General features: G+C 37.3%; 1 protein-coding gene across 2 annotated transcripts in view; it reads right to left on the bottom strand.

The window, feature by feature from the left end:
- Positions 1-26,634, bottom strand: part of EFNA5 (ephrin A5) — a gene marked incomplete at both ends in the record, with an annotated part of 275,648 nt that extends 249,014 nt beyond the window's left edge. Inside the window, one exon of one of the 2 annotated variants that reach the window (XM_079703257.1) lies at positions 26,483-26,634. In XM_079703257.1, coding sequence (XP_079559383.1) covers positions 26,483-26,607 — 125 coding nt within the window. The remainder of the gene's footprint in view (positions 1-26,482) is intronic. The other variant, XM_079703256.1, reaches the window with a different exon arrangement.
- Positions 26,635-26,893: the final 259 nt, after the last annotated feature.

The following is a 26,893-nucleotide window of genomic DNA, read 5'->3' as shown; positions in this document are numbered from 1 at the left end:
CTAGGTGGCCTTCACAATTAAGTGGCAACAAGACATTTCTCTTCCAACACTGAGGCACTCTGTACCACCCGACCACCAATGACACACCCAGGAGGTCTACCTAATGACGTCAGCATCTTGCCATCTTAGTGTCCCCACTATGGGCAGCTTCCCACCATGGGGGATGATAAGCCCTGAACCATGGGACTTGAGTGGTGGCAACTCTGGCTGATCAGAGATTTAAGTCCAGTAATTTAAGGGAGCATGAGTCAAGTGGGTTGAAAAATCATGCAAAGCACCCTCTACTGACTGCACAGAAAACCATCGCTCTATTGACTGCTTCCCGGTCTGTCCTTCAGGGCCCAGAGTCCTCGCTACGGTGATGGGCTGTGCTCCATGCACCCTGGGGTCCCACCTAGACCCAACCATCTGGACCCTGAAAGGTTCCACGGTCCCCAGCCTGAATGGTGATTGTCTCCAGAAGCGTCTTTACTATGTTTCAAGCATCAAGGCTTATGAAAACCCCGAAGGGAAGTAATCCCTGAATGCCGCTAAAAGATCTCCAGCTGCTACCGTTTATGAAGTAGGCTTGACAAGACAGGGAGAGGAAAAGGGGTGGGGGGAGCAGGAAGGATGGGAAGAGAGAAGAATTTAGACAAGGGCAAGTTATCCAAACAGAGCCTCCATCAAAAAGGAGTCATGTTTTATCAGCTTAAGCTTTCCTGCCTCCTTTCCCGAAGGTATTTCCCCCCTCAACTCTCATTAACTCTTCTTTATAGCTATTTTCTTTAAAAAATAATAATAAAGGCAGCACATGGCTAGAGAGAGTCCCTAAGTGTGTGAAAATTAGAAAGATGAGCCAGATGAATTACCTGGAAACAGGACTGAAAATGTCTTCCCTAAAAATCTGGAAGGAAAATGGTTTTTTCATGGAAAAGAATTAGAGTAGCTCTCAGTATCTGTCTCTCCCTTCTTCATTCTTTTGAAAAGGTCTTTTCATTTCATTAAGTTAAGCTGATTAATAAAAATTCAGCAGTTTGCCCATGGATCCTTTAGAAGTGGTGTTACAAGCTGAAAGATGCAGGCGGAAGGTTTTTGTGCTAGAGACAATAAGGGGATGACTTCTTAAATCCGTCGTTGTCACCCTCCATTAGACAGAAATAGTCACCTTGGCTCAGATTCGTCTGACAAACATTGTACGCTACTTGTTAGCTCCTAGTAACCTCCGCAAAAAGTTCAGTGCTTAGTTATAAATAAAAGGAGAGAAAAAGAAACATTTAGAAAGAAAGTATGAGAACATTTTGCTTCATTTCAAAGACTATTTATACAAATTAATGAAGAAAACATGGCCTGTAGAAGGTTCGTTAAAGGGAAAAAGCAATGTTATCTAAAGAAATTTCTCATGTAAACACTTGTACGTTTTGCAGTAAAGCAAAACAAGCAGATAAATTCAGGTATTCATTTATGAATAACTGTTGATTTTGTTATCCAAAAATACTTTTGTTAATTACCTAGTCAGTACCTAACACAGTAAATGCTCGAGTTAAAAAATGAACTTCTTCCACAAATTTAAGACTGTCATTTACTTTTAAAGACGAAAAAATTGTCAGGTTATATAATGTCACGACTTGCAAATGTTTTCAACTGTTCCAGTATGAGTTAAATTCATCCAGAAAAAATGATTAAAATGAGCAAGTCTGCTTTGTAGGAGTTGAAGCATTTTCTTAGCCACCTTTAACCTGCATAAACACTAAATTGTTCATTTGTACTTTATCCACAGATGACTAAATTAAATTTATACCACCATTCATGATACTTTATTTAAACGTCCCCCTAAAAGGCACTCACTATTCATATGTTAACATCACTACCAATTTTATTTCTATCAAATCTTTGTATACGTGTGACAGTGTTTCTAAGTGCCATCTTAAACAATTTGCCCACAATATATTGAATCAAGTTTTATAGTTAGTCTAGTTCTAACATTAAATTTGTCCCAAAATACCAGAGCAAATAAGTGTTTTTGTCTGAGTCTTACTTCAAAAGGATTTGGGGGAAAATGTTATTTTTACTTTACTCATATCTTGTGGACACTGCATACATAGACTTAAAGTCATCAAGTCTGTACAGAATAGCCCCCAAATATTTAAAGTGTTTGGCATTTTTAAAGATGCAATTCTTGATTTGAAGATCGCTAAAATAAACAAACTAAAAAACACCATTAAAGGCCCATCTTAAGCCATGACCAAATCAGCCATTAAGCTATTACTGTCTTCTCCAGGTAAATATGGAGGATTCAGTTACATGAAGAAAGCCAAACTCACTTGAGCACACATTCCCTGTGGCCTGAAGCCTGTCACCTGCTTTGCCATCATCAATCCATCTCTTCAAATACCTAAGAGGCTGAGACCAAACAATGTGGCTGAGAAAAAACAATGAATAAGGATCTATTTGCACTTCTACTGTGAAGAATAATCATAGGTTAGCTGCGGCTTATAATTATCAAGTACAAAATGTGTTAACTAAAGCATAGCTCCTTTTCAATGAAGTGAAAGATGAGCGGAATCTAAGCAGATGCTGTACGCTTAATGGCATTATCATTCTCATATTTTAAAAATCCTACAAAGTGCCTACTGTGTGCCAAGCACTATGCCAACTACAGTAAAGATTAACAAGGCATGACCCTGACACCAAGGCGATTACAGTGTATCTGATATAATTAACGTCTTCAGGGAGGTGAGACAGTTGCTACCAAGGGATACGAAAGGTAATGGGGGGAAGGCACTAGTTAAACGTGCGGGTGCTAGTTCTTCCTTTCACAGATCCACTTGAGTTCCTGGTCTCCCTGTAAACATGGAGACAGGAATAGTTACGTGTACTCATGTTGAGTGTGTCATTATTGAAAGACGTAGCTGTTAAAACCATGAGAACATTAAAACTACTGCTTCTGAAAAAATATTTTCATGGAAGCGTGGAGGTAGGGCCGGGGATACCGTTACTTACTACCGGGGTACTGTCACTGAACGTAGTTCTTAAGACGGAAGAGTCCTGACTCCGAAGAAATGTGAAAAAATCTTATTGAAAAAGCTTCAACATGTAGGATTTTTTGTGTGTAAAGGATACACATTCGAGATCAGTTCTCCAAGTTCCTCCAGATACAGTCATTTTACTGTGGAATTGGGACTTCTGGATATTATTATCAGTGCACTGTAGATAGCTAATAAGCAGGTTTAACTAAAATATCATGTAAATGATAGTTATGCATAATATGGGTCCTATAATATTGACTTTTTTTCAAAAATAGCATCTTTCTGATGATGTCACTCTGATAATATAAAACAAAAAGCAAATGACATAGTAGATGAAATAATTTGCAGATAAAATGCAGTTTATATATGTATTTAAATAAAATGACTTGTTTTGCACATTAACTGTTATCAATGTATTTCTATCTTATGCAATTCTGGAAACTTAAGAACCAGACACTCAAACTTTTCAGTTTAAGTATACAGCTATTATATATATATATATATATATATATATATATATATATATATATATACACATATATACACACACTTTCTTCAGCCTCTCACAATTTCATCATGGGTACAAGTATCTATAATGGATTAATAGTAACTCAATATTTGTAAAAAACAGTTTAAAATCACAGTTTCATAATCAGCATTGTTATTATTATAATGAGCTCTTATTTTAAGTAGGTTTTTTAATCAACATACCTATATTGTTAACTAGAAATAAACATCAGCAAAATAAACCTACTTTAATACTCATTCTGAAAACCAACAATGAAAGGTTACAAAATTACAAGCTAAGGGAAAAAAAACAGAGTCTACAAAAGTTAAACTTGGATTCTCTAAATTTAGTCAGACTGCTTTTATTAGACAGCAAGGAAATGAAAAATGTTACATTCATGTCCAACAAATTACTAAATGCAGAAACACACTGCAAACACACACCCGCTGTCCGTAATCGCTACTGCTCACAAATCAATCTATTTGGATGAGAACAAGACCTGACCTCTAAGAGGACACATCTTCGTGCTCTGTGATTGTGATTAGTCCACTGAAAACCCACAATGCCACAGGAAATGCGGTGAAGACAGTCCAATCTAGCCATGAAACTGATTAGGAATAATCTGACTAGAAACTACTAAGAAAATAGACCCTGAAGTGGGCCAAGCATCTCCAAATAAATGAGACGATTTCTCCTCTGTAAACAGATTTCTGTAACACAAGGAAGGCATAAAACAGGTAAGTTAGCTAATAATTACTCATTACTCTTTATATCTACATTTACCATCATCGTGATGCAAATGCATAAATCACTTAAAATTTTAATTGATTTTCTGGCTGAATCATTCTTTCTTGTATAGTGAGCTGGCATCTTGGAACTTATTTTAAAGATCCAGTGTGTCTTGTCCACTTCAGTTTTCACTGATTACTAAAGTAATGTTTGAAATGTTCATTTCATATTATAAAACCTACCATGACATTAAATTTTTTTAGTAATAATGTAAAAATAAGTATGCAAAATTAGACGCTACAGCAAAAATCAGGACAAAAGACTGAGTCGTATTTATATAACTTATGATAAAGATTTAAATTGCACAAAACTGTATTCTGCATTCCAATACTTATACATTTACCCAGTTTTCTAAAATCTTCCCTATTCTACTTCATAACTCCTCCCAATGGAAAACAAATGAAAACCAAACAGTTCAGTAAATCAACTTGTGATTTAGATCTTACAGATGTGAACTGAAGAATATTTTTTAATTCTAGGTCCTTCTTTTTCTTCTTTTGAAACACTTCTTAAAAACTCTTCTTAATTTTTAGAACCAAATTAAAATGGGTGTTTAATCTGATACAATTCCGCCCAAGTCTCCCTGTGTCAAATCTCAGGATTGGATTCATTAACTTGGATGAGAGTGTATTGGCTAGTTTGGGTATAAAACATATACCCAAAGCTCTGAAATTGTACATTATTTTTCTTACTGATTAACCATAACTTCAGGATGGTTTTCCAGATAAATCCTTAAATTCATGTTTAGAAGTGACACAGAAAAAAATTTTTTAATCTTTAAAGTTAAGTTTGAAAGTAAAATACAAAATATCATGTGTGTGTTTTCTTCAAAAGTTTAGACATGTAGATACATATGTATTAGTTCCTCTGCACTAATAAAGCAAAAATGAAGTTGACAATGACTCCCAGAGGACAACAATCCTCTAATTTCACAGATGAGGAAACTCAACTTAACCAAGGTTAAGTGACTTGCCCAAGGTCAAACAGTTAAGTAGTGTCAAAGCAGTGACACATCTCAAATCTTCTGAGTCAGATGCTCTAGCATAAGAGATGAACTAATTCAGTCACCTTGTTGTCAAGATGAAAAGCAGAGTCCTGGAGCACTCAGTGATTTGCTTAAGGTCAAGCATCTAGTTGGTAGAAAAAAAAAAAAAAAAAAACAGGGACATCCACATCACCTGACTCCAGGCCTTAGTATTTTTTTTTTTTTTGAAAAGATATTACTTTATCTTTCAAACTGAAAAAATCAGAAAGGAGAATTTCCACACAATTAACACATGAGTTCAGTTAGGTTACCACAACATTTGGCAACAGGCAGGAAAATGAAGAGAGAACGTCTATGGGCAGACAATGCATCTCCTAGGTTAATACTCAAATGATTCTCTAAATTAATAATAACACCTAGATTTCACTGAGAGGATATTATGCAGCAGGTATTTTACATGTGTTTACTTTCTCACTGGACCATCACAAATTATACATCCTGTCTATTTTACACAAGCGAAACTTAGAGTTAAGGAAAAGAATCAGCATTTGAACCCAGATCACCCAGACTCCAAAGTTAGTCAATGTTGTCTCTTTAATATGTCTCTGTACCATTGTAAGATTTTTTTGTACATAAAAAGATAATGAAAATAAAGAAATTCATGCAAAAGTATTTATTATTAGCTAACTAACATTTACTAATCACATACTCTGTGCCAGGAATTGTTCTAATGTAACATGTCATTTAATCACCACAATAACTCTACCAGATAAATACATTTATTATTCTCATTTACATATGAAGTAGGTGAAGCGGGGAAAGGTTAAGTAACCTGTCCAGGCCCACAGCACCTAGTTAGTGGAGGAGCTGAGAATTATACCCAGGACCTGTCTCAGATTCTTAACCATCATGGGCCAGACCTTGTATAGAGTGCTTCTGCATATAAACCACAATCCTGACCTCAAGTGTCTTATCATCTAGCGAACAGAACACATACAAAGATGCAGAGAGTGTACACCAACTACAGTATTGTCCATATGCCAATATTATTCATATTCACTAAAGAAGAAGAAAGGGTAACAACTTCCAGTGCACAAGTACACAGGACTGTGCATGGGCGATGAATCACCTCATGTTTCCAGGCACACGTTTCTAAAAGACCTGGTTTAGTCTGGCAAAGCAGATGTCCATAACGGATAAGGTGCCAAAACTCTTTCTTCCCCTCCATGTTGTCTCTCTGGAGATTAGCTGGGAACCTGATCCACCCACATCCTATCAGGAGCCTTTTGTCTTTGAAACTAATCAGGAATAATTTACTGGCTGTTAAGCTACAGGGCAAAAACTCCTCTGATGAAAGGAAGCAACAGCAAGGGGAGGAAGATGGGTGGGTGGGGGGCCGCGGGGATGTGGGACACAAAAGAATATAGAGTCAATTCAAGCATTCATATGCTGTTCTCGATAGCTTAAGAAACACGTGTTTCTTGCTCAGGATGTATTTACTGTGGAGTAGGCAAAAGCTGCATTTAAAAATTTTAAAGTAAATTCATATTGTTATTATGTAAATCAAAGCTGACTGAAAGTGCAGGAATTTAAATTAAATATAGGGGGGAATTTCCTGACGATATGATTGTTAAACTCAAGCTTTTATTCAAGGAATTCTAGAATTTCTCCTGAAATTCTTCAAAAAACTGCGCTGTACTTTGGCAAGGCCTCAAGAATCAAGCTTACCTGAATGCAGAGGAAGAGGGCTAGCTGGCATGTGCATTCCCTACCAGTCCGATTATTCTTCATATACAATGCACGCTGTATATATACACACAGCCTCACAATTAGCTCCAAAGGAGTCAACGAAACTCTTAACCTCCAGTGGGTGGTACTAATTATCTGCTGTAGGTGTACCAGTTGCGGCTTGCAACCTCTCAATACATTAAATGCTCAACAAGGGGGAATATAAGCATACATCTTTAACCCTCCTTTCATATTAGCATATGGTCTCCATCGTTCTTCTCCACTGCGCCTCCTGAAAAATTCTGTCTCACGGTCACCTTTCAACATTTCACTAATTGGGTTAGACAGTGTGTCACTCCACACAGCCCAGCTAAGCAGTTAAGAGCCACTTACCAGCCAAGGTCAAAGTATATAAAGCTCAGTTTTCTCATCTGTAAAAGAGGACCATTACGTTTCCTTCTTCATAAGAGGTGTTGTCAGGATTAAATACATGATAATGATTGTGAAGTCTGTAAAGCACTGTGCTTGGTACACAGTAAGTGCTCAATAAATGGGAGCTCTTCAGAAATACCTCTGTCTCTAGAAGGGCATAGGAGCACTTACTGTGCCTGTAAAGGCAAAACTGAATCATCCTGCACTCCTCTGAGTAACCGCCAAGGCATTACTTGGTGGTTTTGAAAAGGGACTCAAAGAGCCAGAGGTGGGTGGAGCCCCAGACCCCAATCTCTCCTAAATGCAGCCTCATGTTTCTTTGATGGTTTTTGTTTTTCTTTTTTTCTGTTTTATATATTAGTTTTCTGCTAATGATTTTTACGAACAATGTTTCTTGGCTAAAAAAGAATTTTGAAAACAACTGCTCAATCCATAAATCAGAGAAATAATTTAGATGTGATACAGCACTCTCAGGTTCCATCTGGAAATATTAAAACTGCCCTGATTTTTACCATCCCACCACCTAACCACTTATAAACCAAGCCTAATTTGAGACCTTCAGATTTTTCCGGTATTCAGTTATATTTACAAAGCAATTAAACAGCAGCTAAGACACACAACAGTGCAGAATTATAATATACATGAGAACGTGTATATTATAATTGTTATACATGACCCTCCCCCTTGATATTAGGAGCCTCACAGTGAGATCCTGCAACATGGCTAACCCACTGTAGCCCCAGCTTCCGATCTTCCACCAGATCTCATTCACTCGGAATTAACTGCATTCTGTACGTCCCCCAAATCCACCTACAAAGTTACAGCCAGCAAGTCTTTTCTCCTGTTGTTATGAATCCCTGGAATATTCTTCTACTATTTGTCTCCATCTCTATTAAAATCATATCCATCACTCAAGGCCTAGGCTACACTATTCCTCTTCCAGCAAGTAGTTCCTGATACCCTGAACAGATGTGCTTTTTCTCTCTGTCCATAGCATTCCATGCTTTATTGTGACATTCTTTGTTTGTTGTTCATTATTAGCCTGAGTGAAGCAGAACATTTTGATCAGTGCCTTGACAATTAACGAATTTTCTAATTGTCTTGGTATTTGCCTGCATGTGGTCTTTAGCACTGACAGGTTCACATCAAATGTCACAGAAGACCAGGCATTAAGATGTAGGGACGTTTACAATATCAGTCAAAATGAACAACAATCCAAATATGCTATTGGTGGTTTTACTGTGTCTTTATTAAAAATCACTTTGCAGTCAGGACACATGAGAATTTCATTTTAAGGATGTTTACTTTTCCAGTTAGTAAATGTACCGGGATGGTTTTTACTAAAACATAAGTCAGCCAGCTGTTTGTTTGGGTTCTTGAACTGAATGGTAAAAATACAGTCAGCTTTTACTCAAAGTACTCCACTTTAAACAAGGGAATCTGTTCCATATTTAAATGATTTAATTTTCCTTTAAAAAAAAAAGTTTCAATTTTTCATATAATAAGAACATCTCCTCTTCAGAACTTCAGAAGTTGCATTTCAGATGACATATGGTTCTCCATCACCCATCTGATACCCCAGGGATGCTGATGCACTTAGGAGACCCAAAAGAGTGTGTAATCCGACATGACAGCTGAAGTTGGAAAGGCTGACAGAAGCATCAGAACAGGTATCAGGGAGGGAGAAGGATTAGTCTGGAATCCAGGTTCACCCCTCATCTTTCTTTCAACCCCACCAGAATGCTACACTTCATGTGCCCTTGAGAACACAGCATCTGGCATGAAGCGCTGGACCCACCAAGACCAATAGCTCCATGGACCTTAAACTTCTGAAAGAGGGCAGAGAGTTTTTTGGCACTCCAGTCTCCCAAATTCTCTGTAACCCAGCATAAGCTCCTGCTGGCTTTGTAGTCAGCTTCTCTTTCCTCTATATGGTGCATTTACGAGTTCAGCTGTGGGCCCTGTTAATTTCCCTGTGCGGCCTTTCTTCTCCTCCTAACACATGCATACTTGAGCTGCCTCTGGAGTGCTGACTAAGCAAGAACAATAGGAGGCTTTGAGCAGGCCTCAGCCAGCCCCAGACCCAGTCAATATTTACTTCAGTTTAGAGCCACTGTTTTAAAGCTCCTTCCAAGCAGAACTCAACAGTGGGGAGTCGCCAGAGGTTTCTAGATTTTATTTAACAAGAGGGAAGAGGGCTGTAGAGACAGAGTAAATAGATTACTGTCCAAACCACTTTCTCAGAGAAAAAAAAGGGAGGCAGTGCAACAAAACAGGTTAGGCTTTCGATACTAATTAGCAATTTACAACAAGAAAAACCAATCGTCTTCCAACACTGATTACTGCGGTCTTAAAACTCCGTATTAGGCCGCAGTGCAAATCCACTTAGTGTGACCCCTGTATACCTGTGAACAGGGCCCTGATGCGATCAACCACTCAAAGCTTGCCAGTGTTTGCCTGCTCTGCCCGGAAGGGCAATGCGAGGGCCCTAGGGGAAGTCAGTCCAAACTCCTTGGCTGACTCCCAAACCAGATCTCACGTATATATACTACCAATTCAAGTGTGTTCCGAAAAAGAAGTTGTGATTACCAAACACCCAGAATCGAGAGCGCGCTATGGTAAATACCAGTACGCGTGTCTGCTAGCTTGGCAACACTGAGAAGGATGCGGCTTTGAAGAGAGTAATTGAAAAAAACAAGTCACACTCTCTTCCCCCCCAGCGACAGTGGCTTTCTATGGGATGGCAGGTGGGAGGTGGGATGGGGAGGGAGGTGAAAACTATTTAACTGTAAAATTTTTATATTTGCCCAGTTGGTTTAATTTTATTTTTTTAAGGAGTCAATTGTCATAAAACTAACCTGAAATGACAGTTGGGAAGTTTTACTAAAATGATTAAGGCCATATAAAATTACTAGAGATTTCAGTTAGATACCTGAGGAAAGAAATTCATAGTTGTCTGCCATAACCAATTATAATGCGTATTATTCCATTCAAATCAATAAGGAGACTTCATTGTTTCTGCTTAAAGACCTAACTATACATTCCATTCGCATTTTACAATATTTCCATAAGGACAGTCAGATGATCCAAAAATTTTAATAAGGAGAGAAATTAAAGAGGCTTTGCAACTGTCTAAACTTAAAAATTCTAGTTTATGACGACCTAGTATTAAAGGGCAGTTCACCATTGTCTATATTTTAAACAAGCAAAATACACTGACATAATTTGGCATTTCACAAAGAGAATGAAGAGAATTCAAACCACCCTTCCTCAAAATATATGAGGTAAAAGGTTAAGCATATTAGGATAGGCTTGTTCTATCGTGTTTGTTTAAATTCATCAAATGCACTGAAATATGTTCAGCTCTAATCTTTACTAAAATATTTACCATATTAATAAAAGCTAAATAATTAAAATGCAACTCAATCCAATTACTGCCACATCTTAAGGAATTACTGGATTGCTATACACTTAATTTGATCAATCAACATGCGCTCACGGAAAGAAAATACAAAGTCAGCCTAGCTGAAATGAAGCCTCTGGCTGATACTTTTAAACTGACACATAAGAGTTATAAAGAATTATTTTTTTAATAATACAGAGTGTCAATAAGTAAGTCATCAAAATTTAAACTTCTTGACTACCCTTTTGCCAAGAAAGGAAGCCTGGAACACAGGAGGGATTGTAACCATTAACCGTTCATCATACTGAATCCAAGTAACATAAAATTACAAAGTTTAAAGCTTGAAATAAACTCATAGCAAGCTCATTCCCTTGACAAATCTTAACTTCCGATTTAGCAGGACAAAAGAAGCCTTCTTTTGTATGAGATGATACAAATGTAAAAAAGGTCAGTCTGATAGTCTGGTGAGCATAGCAATTCCAAATATTAAAACACTGAACTTTGAAGGGAAATCAGTTATAGAGAGTTACCAGTTCTCTTTCAAATAATTTTGGTATTGCTAATACTAACTACAATATTTTATTGCTACTGGCCAAGTGCTGCCCTCAGTTGTCACTAAATTTCTGGGTACAGCACATAAGGATCATTTATAAATTACATTTTTTTTTCCCTTAAGTGAGCTTTATATCTTCAGGAGTAAAATGTTATAAAATAATTACGTAAGTATACGATTGCAATTTTTAAACAAGTAACAGGCACACTTGCTATTCTCCTGATTAGCTATACACATACGAAGTAAGACCTGCTTTGAGTAACCACCAGACAATTCTACAGGAAAGTGGCCCTTTGACAGTAATGTGTTAAAAGAAACTTAGGTTTCAGTGCATTAAAATATGTGTTCCTTGACAAATTCTGTCTCTTTTCTTAGCTAGACGTTGTTACGATCTATTTATGCTCCTAACATCAATGTGTGTATAATTAATATGTACTAAGTTTAAAAGCAGTCAATAACAGGAGTTTTTTAAGCACAGAGGCGTCAAGAGGCCAAACCCTGTTTTTCTAGCAGTAGGATTCAGAAGAATCCAAGGATCCCAGGGACAGCTGGGCTGCCTGTAAGGAACAGCCCCAGACAGGAATTGATTTGTTTCAACAAGCTCCTCATTGGAAATACAAGCATTCTCCAAAAAGGTGTCGGTATTCATTAATTTCTCCTTTGAGATGGAGATATCTCATTATACCTGTGAAGTCCAAAGCAGAATATTAGGGTTTTAGAAGTCAAAGAGGAAACAATATATTGGAGACAAACTGAGAGGGCAACAACTTCACGAGGAGATCCAAATTTCCTTTCTGGAAGAAGGTCCTAGCTGACTTGCCTCTCAAGTGTCACTCTTCACACATTATTACTCATGTAGAATTCACTAGATAAAGCCTGAAATGTGAATTCCTTTAAAAGAAAATCCTATATATATGCATAAATCATATCTATCAGGGACAACATATATTACGAAATAAGACAACTTGATCTTTTTTAAAAAGTCAACTCCTCCATGATGTTTTGAAAATAAAATTTTATTTGTAAGACTGTATTTCTACACAACTTACAAGAATATATAGAATTATACAGTAAGATGCATCAGTGCAAAGTGAGGTGACCCCCTCAATCTCTACTCTAATTTTTATAACCTTTTTAAAAATCCTGCTATGGATATACTTTCCTTCAAATTTTCACAGATCTGAAGGAGACATTTTGATTATACCCATTTATCTGTTAGGGTGAAGAAACTGAGGTTCAAAATTAATCATTACAAATGTAATGGCATAGTTAGACTCAATTAGAGCTGAAATTTAACTAGATCTGAAATGTAACAAAAAATGTTAACAAAGACAATTTAAAAATCAAATCTGACATAGGATTTTTAATATCTTACTCTCTGAGCCTTGCCTAGATGACACCGAAACCCATTCAAAGTTTTACCCAAAACAGCTGCTATTATAAAAACTCAAAACAAAAAAAAAGTACATAAATTCAATGCCTTTATTTTATGCAGTCAAAACAATCTGTAAATGTAGAAATATCTGTATCAAGAACTTCGTTACAACCTATTAATCTGAGGACAAATCACTATGCAGTCAAAATAATTTGTAAATGTAGAAATATCAGTGTATCAAAGAACTTGGTTACAACCTATTAATCTGAGGACAAATCACTGTTAATAGCCTTGAGCTAAATAAAAACTGTTCAATGAATGAGGACAAATCACTGTTAATAGCCTTGAGTTAAATAAAAAGTGTTCAATGTATTTATTTTCCCTTTTAAAAAATGGAGGGGCAAAACAATAATTAGAACTACTGAGTATCTTCTGCTTTATCTAAACATGGCAATGACCACGAATCTTAGGTATATTAACTCCATTTTGAACAAAGCCATTCCTTAGAGATGCAAATGACTTCATTTTAATCAATAAAGATATCCTATTTCTAAATTTAATAATCTTCTAAGCATACTTCTTTTTTAGGAACCACTGAAGTTCACACATAGTCACAGAAGATTCTCGAATTTCTTTATCTATGAGAATCATAAAACTGGAAACTCTAAGTGGGTGTCACCTCAAAGTCACTGTCTCAGACACTTATTTACACCATAATGAGAATAAACATAAACATACAAAAAACAAGCAAAACAGACATGTCTTGATTTAGTATTCTTAATAATATTCATAGTTCTTATAAGTTACACAATATTTTAATTAAATCCATTTTGCCAAGGATTTGAAAATGAAAAGATTTGCTTCTGTTTGATAATTAACTATAAAAAAGTATTGGTAAAATCGTTATTAAAAACAAAAGGATATTTGAATTAAGAGTGCTCACCATCCTTCCCTTCTTTTGGTTTATTTTCATACAAATATAGCTGGTCTACAGGCAAACAGTTTCATCTTCCTTTTAATAATTGTTCCATAGAGGTATATCGGTTAAGTAAGTCTACTTATGCTTTCAAAGACTTTCAAGTTGACTTAGGAGAGTGGGAATATTGTATTTATAAACAAAGAGTGAGGAACAACAAGCAAGCAGGCAGAGTAATCTGAATTTAACTAGTTCCACCCTTTACTTGTGAATACAAGCATCACACAATTGTTTTGCAAAAGCAAATGATATATATGCTGTGAAAAAAACAGAAGCGTATTTATAGACTTTATATTACCGAGACTCTATAGAAACAAAGATTACTAAGGACACTAGAATCATGGAATTTTAGAGCAGACAGCTGTTTTCCTCCCAAGTCTCCAAGGAAGTGTAGGCTCCTAAAGTCACCCACAAGAAACACTGCCAGGGGAAGCAGAAAAATTGTTAGTCATCTTCTGCGCTGAATGTAAGATGAACATTTGAGGTTCATTTAACCATATGGATTTCAATTGGAAAGTGTTAAAAATCTGTTTCTGAGGTGTAATTCTGGCATTGCCATAGACAATATCTCTGGGGAGGGTTTGCAAATATATTGAGACATTTATGACAGGATCCTCCTTAAACTTTTTGGACCAAGGCAATATTTTCACTCCAGTAGATTTGTCTATAAAGAGCAAGACTTACATCAAAATCCCTGGCCTGTTACTTTTGATAGTGGTGTATTTTAATGACACATAAACCTCAATGTAAAAATCTATTTTATTTGTCTGAGATTTGGGGTAAAGTCGCAAGAAATGAAGACTACCTGGTCTTAAGACAAATAACTTGCACTCACGCAAATACTAAGCCACTTGAGAAACTGTAGAACTATACAGAAAGTTCAGGGCAAACACAACCAAGAGCCCTTGATAAGAAACCAGAAGTAATCTCTCTCCACACTGATTTATCTAGAACCCGGCTGCTCCAACTGTGGTTCATGGGCCAGCAGCATCAATACCACCTGGGAGCTCGCTAGAAATGCAGAATGTCAGACCCCGCCCCAGATCTACTGAATTAAAATCTGTATTTCAACAAAATCCTCAGAGGACTTGTGTGCACATTAGAGTGTGAAAAGCAGTGATCTAGAAATTGCAAATTGACTGCTTCATGATGGCAGGGATGTTGTTTATATATTGTTTCCTGCAATATCTCCAGTACTAAGAACAATACCTGGCCTACAGTGGACACTCGATAAATATTTGCTGAATAAATCCATATGTGAACATTTCTTAGAGTATCTTCTCCTTTGCACTGTGTTTATGTGTATACAGTTCTTAAACGTACACAAAACTGCAAGTTCTTTAAGGGTACGATGCTGTCTTATGCTTCTCCGAATCCACTGTGTGCCTCTCAGTGTCTGCAGGTATCACTCAATATTTTATCAATTGTAACCTTTAGATATTCAATACAGGAATATATTACTACTGTTAGATATTTATATATAATGTTGCTTTAATGTGAAAACTTTGGAAAACTAAGTTTAAATCAACATATAATTTCTGAATTCGCCCATTTGGCTCTGATTTTAAATACAGTAAGGAGAATTCACCCAAGAAATCAAAGTAGTAATGGAAACCATTATATAGGGCCAAGTCCTGATTCTATGTGGTACCAGAGAACAGGAATGGCATGGATGATTAAAATCCAAAACTGATTCCAAACCTCAAGTTATTCAATAGCCTCAAAGTCTTTTCTTACCAAATCTCATACGAAAGCTGCTATAAGTTTCAGAAACATCAATTTTTTAGTTTTATTTTCTTTCTCAAATCCACCTACTGAACAGTGAAATGGCCAAAGCCATCAAAAGAGAAATACAGTGACAGGGAAATATACATAATAAACAAACTGAGTAATCAGTCCTCAAATAACCAGATACCAACACAGAACTCTAAAGCGAAGCAAAGAAATAATTTGTGAAAGAGATAATTATATAGTAAATAATCAAATACATTAATAGCATAGATGTACTGGTAACAGGACCATTCCAAAATGATACTCAAAATAATGAGATATTCAGAGTCATGATTATTGCTGACTCTCTTAGGCCATATTTTAAAGGATGGATACTAAATCAGGAATACTCTCCCCAATAAAGAATCGCTTTTTTTCTATTTAATTAACTGAATTCAATTGTCCTTTATACATTTTTTTTTTTTTGCTTCAGGGAACCCAGAGTTTTAAGTTAAGCCATCAGATATGTCTGACCCCATATGTATATAATCATATGGAATATCCTGTATACATATACACACCCCACTGTACACACACACACACACACACACACACACTCTGTCATGTTGTTTTCCCAAGAGTATAGTCGACAATAGTGATAGCAGAGTGTGTAATTAGTTTTCATTGTTCCCCTGACAGCTATAGTTCCATACAAGACCCTTTTCTTTTTAAGTTGTAAATGCTATGGAAAAAATAAACTAATAACAGGCATTTAATTATGGGTCCTGCAACCATAGTGGGAACATTGCCAGAAAAGACTGGAACCTCTGGCAAAAACATATATTTCCAGGGGAGGGGAGAATTTTGTTCTTCAGTTATAGTAATGCTTAAAATATTGATGACAGGCATATGATAGAAAAACTTTTTAATTTTTTCCCAAGTCTCTATCGAGGATAAAGTATGTATACAATGCTACATCAATACTAAAACCAAGAATACTATTATATCTGTACTAAAATATTAATAAAGGCATTGCTTATTAATAAGCAAAATACATAAAGAATAGCTTTATGTTTTGATATAATCAGTGAAGAATACAAAGATTCAGTTTCAGTTTTGGGTTTTGCCTTGCTTTATACAGACTTAAAAAAATTAACACTTGTGATATCAAATATCTGGGTGCTATAGTCCCTGAGGCTTACTTCAATTTGTTTTATACAGTATTTAAAATAAGGCATCCCCCAAGTTGCTGTCATGGCAGACACCAGATCTGTCACTGAAGTCCTTTCTCGCCTGATTAATTAGTAATTGGGAGACACATTTTGGCAGCTTTCATTTCCCTATTATTTTCTCTTGTTTGACACAAAACCCAGTCAGGAGCACCACTATTTGAACTGTACCCTTCTTAGTGCTGGGTCACTACATTTTAATAAATGGAGCCCCTGCCAGAAAACTACAGAAATAGGCATAAAAGTTTATTGCAGCAGTAATAGTAAACAAATATATGAAGAAAATACTGAAGCCACAGTATCTAAAACATTAATGGTCTGTCTGAACCCTGGGGTTATTGGCGAGATTGCAGAGCAGAGACTAAAAGAAAGGACCTTCAACAAAACCACTGCTTTCCTTTGCCTTTAAAAAAGTACATATTAGCTAAATAAAGCAGATAAATACTTGGTGCAGAAGAGCCATACATACATCTGAGTTTCCTCCATTATCCCAACCCGATGAATAAATCTATTGGGAGGAAAAGATTGATAGTGACTACAGGGATACAGACCCCTTCTAGAAGTCACAAAAGCACTGTCTGAGCCAAACAAAGAAACATTTTTCATAAAAGGTAAGGTGAGGAACTTAAAATTGAAGCGAAAAAGACTGAGATTTCGGAGAGCTACAAATAGCTACAGAATCAGTTTCAGGTTCTCCAACTCAAGTGTCAGTCACTTCAAAAAGTGCTGCTACGATGGTGGCTCAGGACACTTGTGTGCCACGGCAGTGGCCATGCTGTGTGGGTCGGAGGTCACAGCTTCCACATTCCGACATCTGTCTGTATTTTCTTGCCCTGAAACAATAGCCGGGAACTAGGCTCATTTGCTCCCACTTTGTTTAACCTAATTGTTAAACACAAGAGATAATTTCCCCATATTTAGAATTATTTTTCCTTTTCTCCCTAATCCCATTTGACTCCATACAATTAAATACCATTAAAAATAACGTGACCAAAAGGTTAAGTCCCCTATATATTATTAAAGTTAGGCAAATGTGACAAAGCCGTATATCCTGCCGGCACCTAAGTACCAGAAAACATCAAGTATCATGCCCACCACCATCAAAATCTAGATAACAATTAGCACTACAATTATCCAACCAAAATAAGCCATGACTGCATCAAACCACAAAACTGCATTTTTAATAGGAGAAAATACTTTCATTTACTTTTATAATATGTATTTTCATAGTAAGAGGCAAGAGCTAATTGTGAATTATAGTTTCTACATACATAAATAAATCACTAATAAAACTAGAATGGATATTCTGACACCTTAGAAACGGGAAGAAAAAACAAAAGTATTTGTTAGTTCATTTAAAACAAAAAGGTCATTTTGAACCCTTGGTTATTTTAGTCTTCTCCATCAGTCAAAGAAAAACAGATGATGGATAGCAGAGGAAAGCGTTTTGGTACAAAAACTGTCAACTCATACTTGGACTTTAATGAGAAGTCCATGAGATGTATATCCAATCTTAAAACATGTATTTTATTTATCTCCTTTACACTGTACTTGCAACCATCAAAAATCCTACTTCTAATGAACAGAAGCAATCTGTGACATAAGTAGTATTCAATCTGTGCCCAGTTTAATCAGACTGACTGAGTCAGGTTACTTTGAAATTAGTCTTAAGACATTCTGTTTTTACTTCAGTACATGGGAATAATGTTCCCAGACATCATCAAACAGATGCAGTGGCAAGAAGTGTAGTATAAATTTTTGGTAAAGTTTACTAGACAACATGTTCCTCCAAATGTATCCAGAAATACAAAACATGGTGGAAAATATAACAGTCTCAATTAGTATACTCTCATAATTTTTAAAAACAAATACGAATTTACTTCCAAAATAATTTTCTATAAGAACCCACAAGAATGGCTTAGTAATGAGATTGTGAGAGCCTATATTCCAGGGACCAAAAAGGCTCTGGCTTCATATAACGCTCCTTAAAGCACCCCAAATGCTTCATTTTTGGAGGTAACTATATTTTTATCATTACCACTTACTAGAGAAAGATTCCTGCTAACGCTGTGCAACTTGGAAAAAAAAAAAAATCAAGCAACAAACAAAAAGGACTGCTTAGTACAGTAAGAAAAAGGAAGTCAGGGTTTGGGGGGGTGATAATAGGGGCTACTAATATATCGCTGAGAAATTAACAATAAATTATAAGCTTCAAGAGAAAACTACATTTGTAAACATGGTACAGCCCAATATTTAACATGAAAATATAATATGTCTAGGTTTAAAATATATAATTACTAAGTTAAAATACCCTTTTTTTGTCAACTAAATACAAGAAGATAGCATTCTAGTGAGCTCACGAATAACTTAAGATAGAGCTTTAAATGTAGAGCCCTGCCAAAATGATCCCTAAGTGGTTTAGTCCTTTTCTATCGTCCATATTCATTTCCGGACCATTTTCATGAAAGAAGTAAAATCGGTCTTAAAACAAGATGGCTGCTTCTAGGGGGAAAGAAAAGAAACGCTGATTTAACTGAAAGCCAAAAAACTAGCTTTTCTAAATCAAGAAACAAGAACTTTGGTATATTTTTTTCTAATCTCCAAGTATATATTCATGCACTTCCACATGGAAATTTACGGATTACTCTGTGCAGTTACTGAAAATTATTAATAGCAAAGAAAATTTTTTTAAAGGTTTGATCTTTGTGTGCTAATAAGGTGACTGTCCAATGCATATACATAGAGATATAACAAAACCAAAATTCCCAATTATCCTTCATAACAGAATCATGATCATCAGTCCCAAAAATCAGGTCACTTGATAAGCAGTAACAGGAATAATATTGATACCTTATATCTCTTATAGAACTCCATCATAAAATGCCCAGTGATAGATATCCTGTTACAAACAAATCAACTGTATTTGGCTTTTCAAAGGTAATACCCTAGGAACTTAGCTGTTAGACAACCTCTCCTGGAATTGCACTTTGATGACCTTCCCTGAAGCAAATGGCAGATTAACTCTGTGACATACACATAAAAACTAAAAACATTTTCCTCCATTTTGAAATAAGTTTTAAATAGATTTTTTTTTAAATCACTCAAAACTATTTTTATTTCTCACTTGAGGGGAAAATAAGACCTGACAGTAACATTTTCTTCAACCTGTCAACTGTCAATTGCATAAAGAATGTTTCTCAAGATGACAAAGGTTTATTTTTCCTTATTGAAAATGACAGAATTCTACCTGAATGAAAGCTGAGCTAACCATCACTGTAGTACACTACCGTCTCCCAGCAACTAGCTAACTCAAGGAGAAGTTTTCACTGTTTTAAAATAATGGTTTTATTGAAATCTATGGCTCACTGTTTGAATACTATATTCAAAAGCCTAAAAATAAAGAGTTTCCATCTACACAGATTTCAGATTAGAAAATAGCGTAGAGACTTCAGTAGTTCACAATAAACCCTTCAGAGTACAATAAGGAGTATAGATTATCAAGAATAGTAAAATAGAAGGAAAAATTTTTGTTTATGCTCAAAACTAGGCATAATAGTTGTAATACAGAAAAACCTGCATTACTACGTTTTACTTTTAAACTAAGTTCTTCTATGTCATTATGCTGCCTTGTTTGTAACAGACAATTTTGAAAACATGAATGCTGGCAAATTCCAGAGGAAACAGATCTCCTGGTAGTGAGTAATATCCCATTCAGAAACACTGGAAGTTCAAATTAATCACAAGAAACTTTTCCACAAAACAGCTCAGGGTATAGGTTGAGAAGCAGACTAAAATATAAATCTAATAATATAAATCAGGCCCTTAAAAGAGACAATAATTTATTGATGTTCAGCTGTCTAAGACCACCATCATAAGACAAATTACTAAAAGTGAATATTAATATCTCATTTCTTACACTCCTCTTTGAGGTTTTATACCTGAGTATGAAGGTATTATCCGTCACAAATGATGAGAGGCAATTTTTTCTCGGTTTGGAAGACTAGTCCTGACTGAGCATCCTGGGTAAGTGGCCAGAACTTCCTCACTGTGCTTAGAGACATACAAGCTTCCTTTTCAACAAAGACATTCTAACCAGGGCTGCTGTTTTAACAGTCTGTATACTGTTTCTGAAAAGAAAATTGATTATATGGCATCAATTAACATAGAGTGGTTGATTATCTAAAATAAAATATCAAAGCTTTTTAAATTCTCATTACTGCTGAAAGTTATTCAAAACCAACACAAAAAATGAAGAGGGCTGAGGGGCATCTTTTTTCAAAAACTATTAATCAAATAATATATATTGGACAAAGAAAAAAAACCTAAACAATAAACCAAATGTTACCCTCACATAAAATTCTGTTCTTAACATATTCTTATGTTTTGTTCATTTTCTATTTCAATGTTTTCTCTTCCTCAAAGGTACATTCTTTTGGCATATACTTCTAAGTTTGCAAAGGCCAGGACTCCTGAAGGACTAATTGTATTCATTAATTTTCTTGGCCCAGCATGAAGCTGGTAGCTTGCTTGGTTCATAGCAACAGGGGAGAAAAGAAGGCGCTCATCTTTATCTGTCCCATCCAACAGGAAATCAGGCCAGTGGACAGAATGCAATGAAATGCCTCTTCAGAGGCATCTTACAAGATTAAATGGCAAGAAATTCACAAGGTTAATTTGCCCCCAAATAACTAAATGCTCCCTCCAAATCTGATCCTCAGTCTTCAAAGGTGGAAGCCTCTAGAGCTATTGATTATCAGCCAGGACACATATGGCAACAAGATATTCCTTCAGTGAGCCAATGGCTTAGTTAATACCACTAAAATCAACGAACAGGGAGTCATGAACTACTGAAGGCTCTCTCTGATTCTTTTAATCATGAAGAGTATATTGACCTTGGTCTCACACTGTACAGCCAAGCTGGCCTCAAACAGCACTGATGTTCCAGTCACCTAAGAAAAAGACAGTTGACTATTTCTGATAGCTTATTACAAATACATAACATAATGTCTAAAAGCACTGGAACATAACATCTCAATGGCTTATTTTGCTTTCAAACTTCTATGGAAAACTGGCCAAAACTAAGAAGCACACTTTTCTTCTACAAATTTCTAGATTAGACAAAGGGTAAGAGGGGAAAAATTCACTTCAGGTCTCCTACAAATGGATAAGGGTGAAAACACTTCAGGTTTCCTACAGTGGATATAAATTTTCATCACACTGCTTTATTTCTAAAGCAGATGTTTATAAAATTCTGATATAAATATCAAAACAACAAAATTATCCCATTACATCTAATAAAATGATACATTACACTGAGGTTCAGAGTTAATAAAGTTAAAAGATTCTAAGTAATGTCTTTTACTTGAAGAACTTTTGTTTCTAATATATGAAGTATTATTTAAAACACTTAAAATTTCAAAAATAAAGTTATCAGGGTTGGTGATACAACTCATTCAAAACCAAGATCAACTTTCCATCTTTCCTCAAAACAAATTCTTAGATTTAGACCAAACTGATTTCATTTGTCAGTGGGAAAGGCACAGTACTGGTATACTGGTATATATATAAAACACTGGTAGCTCAGATTTTTAAAAATGAAACAAGTAAATTTTGAAAGAGAAAAAATATGCAAGGGCTATATGATCAGGGAAAAATGTTACTACTTCTCTCTACTTAGTCACATACATATCATCTATACTGCCTGAAAGATTTGGGAGTGTTGACCTAGAATTCACATCACTTTCACAACTCAAGATTACATGTTTGCAAAACTAAATGGTGTCAATTACCTGCTACTCTAACATGAAATGTTTAATTTACAAGTCCAAAGAAAACATATGGTTAGGCTGAAATTTAGAAAATCCCAGATGAATTATAGGGATATCTTTTCCCATAAGAGAATAACATTTTAAATTGGTGATTCTCAAACCTTAACAGAAGCAAATTACTAAGTGAAGAAAATCGGTACTCTTAAAGTATGCTGGTTATATTTGCCACTGTATTATTTTACTATTCCATCTATTAATGCCAACCAGTAGGAGACATGTTTAATTATCCCAGCATCATTTTGGCAAGTGGTCAAATGAATCCAAAAACTTTTCAACATACACAGCATTTGAAAGAATATTCTCTTTGGAAGCACCAAACTGTTTATAGCTTGTTTCAAATTAAGCGGCATACTCTTAATATTGAGTCACCTCTACCTTTATAAACGTAGCTACTAAGGGAGAATGTAAAGGAAGTTTTATTATTGAAAGTCTTTTTAAAAGTTACTTAAAAGCTTTTTCCATTATTAAAGAGATTAGACACAAATATTCTATCAATAGTTATATTCTCCTTGACTTGGATCTTCATTACTCAAACTTACTTAGTAACAGGCCGGTTCAGAATTGAGCATAACATTAAAAGGATCTTTCTATTACTCTCACGATTTAGGTGAAACTCATACAACTTTTCAAATGTTTGAAATATGAAAGATGCATTTACAAAAATGTTATCATATATTTTTATTCAGACTTAAGTTAGGTCTCAGTTGCTATTTTAGAGATCTGTAGCAAGTCAATACATAAAATCAGTGTGGTCCACTGCCCAATAAATACTGGCAATTAAAAAGTTATCAGCATTTAAAAATTAAACATCTATTTACCAGAAGTGAATGCTTGGGAAGACAGATTCTAACAGCAAAACTATCTGACAGCAAATAAGTTTTACATTTTTTTCCTCTGTGAACTTAGATCTATGGATGCTTCTGTTATCAAAGCAGTCAGTAATGAAACCCAATGCAGCTGATAAACTCCTATGACTACACAAGTTACAAAATAAGATATTTAAATCCTGTGAGATGTAATACTTAATTTTATCTAAACATAATTTCAAATGAAGTACATTAGTATAAGCTAAAATGTATTTACTTCATTTTGCCACAATATCCATTTATTATCAGCTTAATGTGTCCGCTGAACTCTTCTTCTAAGAGAAAAACCTTTAAAGTCTATTTAAGTTGCAATTAAAGTTTCCACTTTTTTTCCACAAGACTGAAGTCTTCTGATAATATTAATTTAGCAAAATCTTAAAAGATAGGATTTATGTCCAACCAAAAAGCATGGTTAGCTTACTTTACAAAATGATAGCATAGATGAAAAGAAAATGTAAAACATTAAAAGTTTAAAATTTAGTAGACCCCTGCAAATTTTCTAAAATATTTTTTCACTATCTTTTGTGATAAACTTATTTCTAAATTACTTATTTTGCATTTGGCTCCTTTTAAATACATCTAAGCTGACTTCTCTTCATTCATCAAAAAAGCACCGTCTTATTCCACAGTTCTAAGATAAATCTGCCTACCAGTACCTAGTTTTAAAATTATATTATTTTTTAAAGTAAGTTTTACTGTGATAACATATGAAGATAAACACACCCACAAATCCCTAAAAATACTACAGTTAGAGCTGAATCTTTTTTTGGGGGGGGGTTGCATGATTCTTTCTTTTGAACATTATCAAATTGATAATGATCAAATAGAGAGGTATTTCCACAAACTTCAAATTAAAACACTGACTTGAGAATACTCTTGGTATTTTAAAATTCTACAGGTTAACTTTGGGCAGGTTCAAACACACCATGGCATCCTGAGCAGAAGAGTTTTCCGCAGGCAGGGCAGATCTATTAAAAAACATGACCTGTGACCAAAATCAATGTGCTAATCTCAAACCAAACAACAGTATCAAAAGCATAAAACAGAGATAACCTGAGATAAAATGTCCTCAAACTAACTCAGACTAGTTTGACAGGTTAATAAGGAGGGGTAAGAGTGGGGATGTTGCTGATTCTTTCTGTTTTAACCCAGGATGACTGGAACACCCAAGTACCCAAATAAATTAATACCATGAGAAAAAGATTACACTGTGAAGTCTGTAGTGGGAAACAAAAGACAAGCAAGAGCAAAATGTCCCAAATTCAACTAACCAATTTCACTGCTGTTTTATTTGCTAAGGCACTAAAGTTTAAAATATAAATTCCTCTGTTTCGAATATGCTGTCTAATAAAGCCCAAAGGGGAATAAAACCAACCAACATAATGAGACTTGCTTTTAACGCCATCACAACTGGAAAGCTTGCTCTATTTGTCTTGTCAGCTTTAATAAAAGGCATCTCTTCTGGCAGGATGGCTTCTCTTTCTCTTTTCCTAATAGCGGTAAGTGGCATGTCAAAGAAGAAATAGCTTCCCATCCCACCACCCACCTCCAGGAGACTTTTTAAACCAAACTTTGAAGTATGTCTCCACTTGGCCCAAGCGATTCAATCAGGTCTTGGGCTACCTGGGTGTGACTATCTTTCCTGGGGTAGCAGGGTGGGGGCCTCTATCCCCGTTCGGCAACCAGTGTACGGCTCGTAGGGAAATCTGCTCATCTTCAGGTGAGAGAACATTACTACTTCAAGCGGGGGAATCCCTCCTATGCCAGCATAACAAAGGAAGGCGGGAGGCCGGCGGAGAGGGCCACCGGGAGGTAGGAAAAACTAGAGGCGCCCACCAGCCCCCTATCCCCAAGCGCGCTGGGCGCGCTGCAACCACAAACTCTTCCCTTGGCCTCCGCGTTTCTTCTCCCAACTTCCACGCCAGCCCAGGGAAAAACCTGGGATTTTAGGTATAATCGATGCTATTTCCCTTCTCCTCGGCGGGCACCGAGACCAGCCCACAGCTGGAAGCTGGAAGCTGGCCTCGGTCCCAGAAAGGCAGAGCAATATGGGCCCAGCGGGGCCGACTGCTGCCCGGGAGAAAGTAGGGCTTGGACCTGCTCTGGATCGGGAGGGGTCCGCCCGGCACTCTGGACAACCCCACCCCTACCCCTCTTCCAGGATCCGTGAACAAGGAACCCAGGCGGGTAGCCAGGGTCCAGCAGGAGCTCTAGGGCGGCTCCGGGCGCCCATCTCTTGGTTCCCGAGTACTCGGCTGGCTTCGGAAGCGCCCGAAAAACGTTTCCAGGTAACCGCGCGTTTTCCTCCGGCTGCACACTGCCAGGCTTCGGACGACAGGCTCCCACCTCCCGGTTCGGCCAACTCCAGCAGCTAGCTCCGCAAGCATGACGTAACCCAGCATTAGATCAAACTTTCTGGCACCTTGAGCCCACCGGGAGGTGGAGGAGGTGGGAGAAGCCTCTCTACTGCCAAGAGAGCCGGGACCAGACTGACTTAGTGGCCGGATGATTTCCTCGTAGTTAAAGAGGAAAATATCAACCTAAAGCTTCCGCTTCCCAGCCCCCCACACTTCCCCCAGCCAGTGCGCTTTCTGAGCGCACCGGGGAAAAGGGAAGGAAAAATTATTTAAAAAAAAAAAAACCACTTTGGGGATGTTTAGCGGGTTCTCCCCGCAGTCCCTGCGCAGCCACGCTCCAAGAGGGAGCTCCTGGCAGCTTGCACCCGGGGCTCCCCGTGCCCAAGCCCCGCGCCTGGATCGGGATGCTTGGCCAGCCTGCCCGGGTGGGAAGCGAAGTCCCGACTCCCGGGCTCCCGCCTTTTCCGAGTCTCCCCGGGCTGCGCAGAAGCATCGGGTCTGGGCAGCCCCAGGAACGCCCAGGGGCTCTCAGGCTCCCTGCCGCACCTCAACAATGAGGGGGCACGAAGTGAGCGTTTCCCGCGGGCGCCTCGAAAGCCATCCGCGCCCGAGCGACGCAGACTCTGAGAGTGCGCGCCGCTGTCGGCCGATGCGCGCGGATCCCCGGCGCCGCCGCTCCTTCCGCAGGGCCCCGAGGCCCGGGGAGCCCCGGCTCTCTGCCCCCCATTGCCTTACCTGGGGTTGCTGCTGTTCCAGTAGACAGCGTAGCGGTCGGCGACGGCCTTGGAGCCAGGGTCCTGGCTGAACACACACGTCCAGAGCACAAGAAACATCAGCGTCAACATCTCCACGTGCAACATCACGCCTGGCCAGCGGCGGAGCCGCCGACGCGCCACTCCGGGGAGAGATCAGGGATCCGGAGGGAGGGAGGGAGGGAGAAGGGGCGAGAGAGAGCGAGAGCCAAATAAATATGAATAAATAAAAATGAAGAGGGGCGAGAAAAGAAAGAGGCGCACACCAAGCTGAGGAGGGGGAGGAGAGACAGAAAAAAAGGTGGAGGAGTGGGGGGAATAAAGGCAAACTCGCACCCCCACTGGAGGGCTCAGGAGGAAAAAAGGAATCACAAGATGGAGAGAAGCGTGCGTG

Source organism: Hyperoodon ampullatus, assembly GCF_949752795.1.
Source record: "Hyperoodon ampullatus genome assembly, chromosome: 4".
Taxonomy (NCBI): Eukaryota; Metazoa; Chordata; class Mammalia; order Artiodactyla; family Ziphiidae; genus Hyperoodon; species Hyperoodon ampullatus.
The sequence above is the reverse complement of the archived record's forward strand: the minus strand, read 5'-3'. Positions and strand labels throughout refer to the sequence as shown.